At 52.1% G+C, this 5,000-nt stretch overlaps 1 protein-coding gene across 4 annotated transcripts in view; it reads left to right on the top strand.

Annotated features, from left to right (window-relative positions):
- Positions 1-5,000, top strand: part of lrp1ab (low density lipoprotein receptor-related protein 1Ab) — a 91,292-nt gene that overhangs the window by 62,066 nt on the left and 24,226 nt on the right. For all 4 annotated transcript variants that reach the window (XM_081703925.1, XM_081703924.1, XM_081703926.1 and 1 more), the window contains 14 exons: positions 33-161; positions 290-409; positions 563-676; positions 1,046-1,195; positions 1,320-1,442; positions 1,532-1,648; positions 1,911-2,039; positions 2,379-2,501; positions 2,599-2,739; positions 3,408-3,595; positions 3,772-3,955; positions 4,063-4,148; positions 4,249-4,368; positions 4,851-5,000. The exon at positions 4,851-5,000 is cut by the window's right edge and continues 38 nt beyond it. In XM_081703925.1, coding sequence (XP_081560051.1) covers positions 33-161; positions 290-409; positions 563-676; positions 1,046-1,195; positions 1,320-1,442; positions 1,532-1,648; positions 1,911-2,039; positions 2,379-2,501; positions 2,599-2,739; positions 3,408-3,595; positions 3,772-3,955; positions 4,063-4,148; positions 4,249-4,368; positions 4,851-5,000 — 1,874 coding nt within the window. The remainder of the gene's footprint in view (positions 1-32; positions 162-289; positions 410-562; positions 677-1,045; positions 1,196-1,319; positions 1,443-1,531; positions 1,649-1,910; positions 2,040-2,378; positions 2,502-2,598; positions 2,740-3,407; positions 3,596-3,771; positions 3,956-4,062; positions 4,149-4,248; positions 4,369-4,850) is intronic.

Genomic DNA, 5,000 nt, shown 5'->3' with positions numbered 1-5,000 from the left:
TGTGTGTGTGTGTGCTGTACTACTTCCCCCAGCGGAGAACACGACATGTCACAGCATAGACGAGTTTGAGTGTGGCAATGGTGACTGCATCAACTACAGCCTGACCTGTGATGGGCGTGCGCACTGCAAAGACAAGTCAGACGAGAAGCCGTCCTACTGCCGTAAGAGGCAACCCCCCCCCCCCTTCTTTTACTCTCGTCTCCACGCACGCAGAGCACCATGTTCCTGTGTGTTTTTCACCATGCTCAGCCTCTTGATGCGAGCTGTGGGTGTGTGTGTGTGCTTGCAGTGAACCGTGGTTGTAAGAAGGGCTATCGGCGGTGTCTAAACGGCCGCTGTATCAAACACAACTCCTGGTGCGACGGCACAGATGACTGTGGAGACCGCTCTGACGAACTGCCCTGCAACAGTGAGTGCAAGGGGACTCTGTGTATATTTTTGCGGAAATAAATTCCATATTAGGTGGGATTTTTTTCAGGAACGTTTTCCTATTTCCTTTGCTTGCGCATCAACATCTGTGTTAAACTTGTGAAAAGTTGTCTGCCCTTCCTGTGTGCCTCAGTGACGCTGTGTGGTGCCTCGGAGTTCCAGTGTAAGGACGGCGCCTGCATCTCCAACTCCAGCCGCTGTAACCAAGTAGTGGATTGTGAGGATGCCAGCGATGAAATTAACTGCAGTGAGCATCTCCTCCCTGTCTACCTGCAAAAATAACAATCACTCTTACCATCTTGGGCTCGTGGTGATCTCTGAGTGTGTGGTAAACCTACTGTGCGCGCATGTGTGTGTGGGTGTGTGGGTGGGTGCGCGCGGGTGTGTGTGTGGGTGTGTGGGTGGGTGCGCGCGGGTGTGTGTGTGTGTGGGTGTGCGCGTGGGTGGGTGTGTGCGCGTGGGTGGGTGTGTGCGCGTGTGTGTGGTGATCTCTTGTTCTGTGGCTCTGTCACTGTCCGGTCACATTGTGTCCTTGGGTGGTGGAGCAGGTGATGTGTTTGTGATGTCTGGTGTTCAGTTTTTTCTCTCACCTTTTTCCGTTGTTTCTGTCCCTCAGGCCCTACGGACTGCTCCAGCTTCTATCTTCTGGGCGTAAAGGGTGTGACCTTCCAGAGGTGCGAGTTCACCACGCTTTGCTACGCCCCCTCCTGGCAGTGCGATGGCTCTAACGACTGTGGGGACTTTTCTGACGAGAGGAACTGTCCAGGTTGGGTATGCCCCTATAGACCCACACCCCCATGCACCTCCACTTAATTGTACCAGTAGTTTAGAATTAATTATTGCAGTAATTAAGGCCATAGTAAGATGTTCCTAATGTGTGTCTACTGCAGAGAAGAGGAAGCAGAAATGTCCTGTGAACTTCTTTGCCTGCCCCAGTGGTCGCTGCATTCCCATGAGCTGGACCTGTGACAAAGAAAACGATTGTGAGTACGGAACAGACGAGACGCACTGCGGTGAGTGGCACTTCTCATACGCTCTGCTAAGTTCTTCAGCTGGACCACATCATCTGATAACCAATCTCCGTTTTCCTTTCTGTGTGCAGATAAATTCTGCTCAGCCACGCAGTTTGAGTGTGGCAACCATCGCTGTATCTCTAGCTCGTGGGTGTGCGATGGAACGGACGACTGCGGAGATCACACCGACGAGGACAGCCGATGCAGTGAGTTGGAGAAGCCGCGCGTGTGTCTGTGTTTGCGCGTGTCCGTCTGTGTCTGCGCATGCGTGCAAGCGCGTTTGTGCATCTGCGCGCGTGTGTGTGTGTGTGTGCGTGGCTCTGTGCATCCAAGAGAGAGAAAGACAGGTTGGTCTGTGTCAGCAGCGAGAATAAGAAGACTACAGTGGCAACAATGAATATAAGACTGTGTCTAGACTTTAGCATATGTGACACCCTGAAATGAACCCTCAAGCATGTGTCATTCCAGAGTCAAAGACCTGCAGTCCAGAAGCCTTCCACTGCCCCGACTCGTACATCTGCGTGCCGCAACGCTGGAAGTGTGACGGTGACGAGGACTGCCCCGACGGGGCAGATGAAGGCGTTAAGGCTGGGTGTGGTGAGTGTCGGAGCCTGGTGCTGCCGGTCAGCTCCGCAACACCAGCGTTACAGAGATGGCTGTGTGGCAAAACGCACTCTGACATGGCACACACAGGATGCTGATATGTCATTAGTTCCCTAATGTGTGCGTGTTTTTCCTTGTCCCATCCTACCTCACCTTGTCCTCACCTCATTTTTCCTTGTCCCTTCCTACCTCACCTTGTCCTCACCTCATTTTTCCTTGTCCCTTCCTACCTCACCTTGTCCTCACCTCATTTTTCCTTGTCCCTTCCTACCTCACCTTGTCCTCACCTCATTTTTCCTTGTCCCTTCCTACCTCACCTTGTCCTCACCTCAGCAAACAATAAGACATGTGAAGATTCAGAGTTCCAGTGCCAGAATAAGCAGTGCATCCCCAAGCACTTTGTGTGCGACCACGACTTGGACTGTCGTGATGGTTCTGACGAATCTCCTGTGTGCGGTGAGTGCGTGTCCTGTCCATGTAATTAGAACTTAAACCCTTTGTGTCTGGTCAACTGAGGTGGTTGTCTTATGTTCTTATACCTTTTCTGTTACAGAATACCCCACTTGTGGGCCCAACGACTTCCGCTGTGCTAATGGCCAATGCCTGAAGCAGAAAAGCTGGGAGTGTGACGGCGAGTTTGACTGCCACGACCATTCCGACGAAGCCCCCAAGAACCCCCACTGCACAGAACCAGGTAACACCAAGCAGAAGGTCTGAGCTCCTTTTGAGCCAGTTTCGATATTTTCTACAATATACTACAATATATACAATGCATCACATTCGTTTAAAATACTCGTCTGTTCCTTTACATAATTACACAGTATTTGTCCCAATATATTAGTCTGCCTGCCAGTTCTGTGCAGTCGGTGTGAAATTGAAAAGTATAGGGCTCCGTTGCCGCTACACAGGGGGCAATAAAAGCCAGTGACCGTAAAAGCCTGGCTGGAAGCCAGCTGTTTAATGTGGCGTGCGGTGGTGTGGAGGTGGTGTGGATTGCTGCCTCATTTCTGTCTCTCCCACCTGTGGAGACTCGGCCTCAGAGCTTGAACAAACTTGACTAGATGGCTCTTCTGTCCTTCTGCTTTGCCCTTTCGTTAGAACCTACTAGAAGATTATTCATATATTGTGTTGCCCCCAATTTATAGTATGGGCTGTGACATCATGGCAAAAGTTATATATGAAAGAGAACTTGGGTGTGTGTGTGGGGAGGGTGGGGGATCTTTTGGCTAAAATAAAATTCTTAAAAGTTCCAAATGAGGCATTTGGAGCTGCGGATATAATTCTGCTCGTGGGTGTGTGTGTGTGTGTGTGTGTGTGTGTGTGTGTGTGTGTGTGTGTGTGTGTCTGCGTGTGTGTCCACAGAGAAGCGCTGTAATGACTCTGCACACCTGTGCAACAACGGGAAGTGCGTGAGCGAGCAGGTTTTGTGTGACAGGAAGGATGACTGTGGAGACGGCTCGGATGAACACAACTGCTTCGTCAACGAGTGTCTCAGCAGCAGGCTGAGTAGCTGCTCACAGCTTTGCGAGGACCTGAAGATCGGCTACAAGGTGAGGGAATGTCATATGTCATAAGATATCTATATATTATCGGAATTGTTAAATGACCTTTTGAATGAAAGCTTCATTGGAGGTTGATTGTAAGACTCCCAGACTCCCCGTGCGGAGCACTGTGGTGCAGGCTGTCGAGCAGAAGACCGAATTCCTGGTCACCGTTTCTCCCGCAGTGCCGGTGCGAGCCAGGTTTCCGTCTGAAGCAGGATGGGAAGACCTGTGTGGATGTGGACGAGTGCACCACCACGTACCCCTGTTCACAGCGCTGCCTTAACACCCACGGTAGCTTCCACTGCCTTTGCGTGGACGGCTACGTGGCCCACGCCAACGACTCCACCCGCTGCAAGTCCACGTCCGGTACGGCTCACACCAACTCCGCGGTCCCACCTTCTGCTTAGTGTTGGCGTGCGCTATTTGCTGACTGTGTTGGGGGGGTGGGGGGGTGCTGGCATTTCTCTCTGTAGAGGAGGAACCTTTTCTCATCTTTGCTAATCGCTACTACCTAAGGAAACTGAACCTTGATGGCACCAATTATACTCTCATCAAACAGGTAATAGCTCCCTTAACCCTGCTACTGAAATAAAGTACAGATGCCTATGATCAGTGTTTCATCATCAGCCTGTGCGTGCATATGTGTGTTTGTAACACAGGGTCTGAATAATGCGGTGGCACTGGACTATCACTACGCAGAGCAGATGATCTACTGGACGGACGTGACCACGCAGGGCAGCATGATTCGCCGCATGCACATCAACGGCAGTAACGTGGAGGCACGTGCACCACCACATGCTTTTCCACACTATTGGTCATTTTCCCGTTGGGTGGTGGGCTCTGGAGCTCCTGAGTGGAGCGGTGAGATGGGATGGATGGGTTCAGTCCCGTCACCGGGACTATACTGGTGCGCTAGACCGCCGGTTAGCTCTGCTCTGCAAGCCAGGCCAAACGTGGCTGTCTGCTAGCTCACACGCACACGCACACACACACACACACACACACACACACACACAGAATCGGCTCTCCATACGCACTCGGTTGCCCCGTGACACAACATCAGATCATAAAGATGCAGTGGCTGGCTACACATTCCTCAGGGCGTAGCTGTTTCCTTTGAGTTCTGCTTGCCTGAACTGTTGAGCACCCTGCGATGAAGCTTTTCAGACAGAGAGGGAGGAGGAGATTTGTTCCGTCCTATGCTGGGGGGCCGTAAACGAACCAGTGGCCAAGATGCTGATGGATCCTTCCTGCAACACAGGTGCTGCACCGGACGTCCCTGAGCAATCCGGACGGGCTAGCCGTGGACTGGGTTGGAGGGAACCTCTACTGGTGCGACAAGGGCCGAGACACCATCGAGGTGTCCAAGCTGAATGGTGCCTACAGGAGCGTCCTAGTGAACAGCGGCCTG

This window comes from Electrophorus electricus, chromosome 21, assembly GCF_041902795.1.
Source record: "Electrophorus electricus isolate QZ-2024a chromosome 21, ASM4190279v1, whole genome shotgun sequence".
In the NCBI taxonomy this organism is placed as follows: Eukaryota; Metazoa; Chordata; class Actinopteri; order Gymnotiformes; family Gymnotidae; genus Electrophorus; species Electrophorus electricus.
The sequence above is the reverse complement of the archived record's forward strand: the minus strand, read 5'-3'. Positions and strand labels throughout refer to the sequence as shown.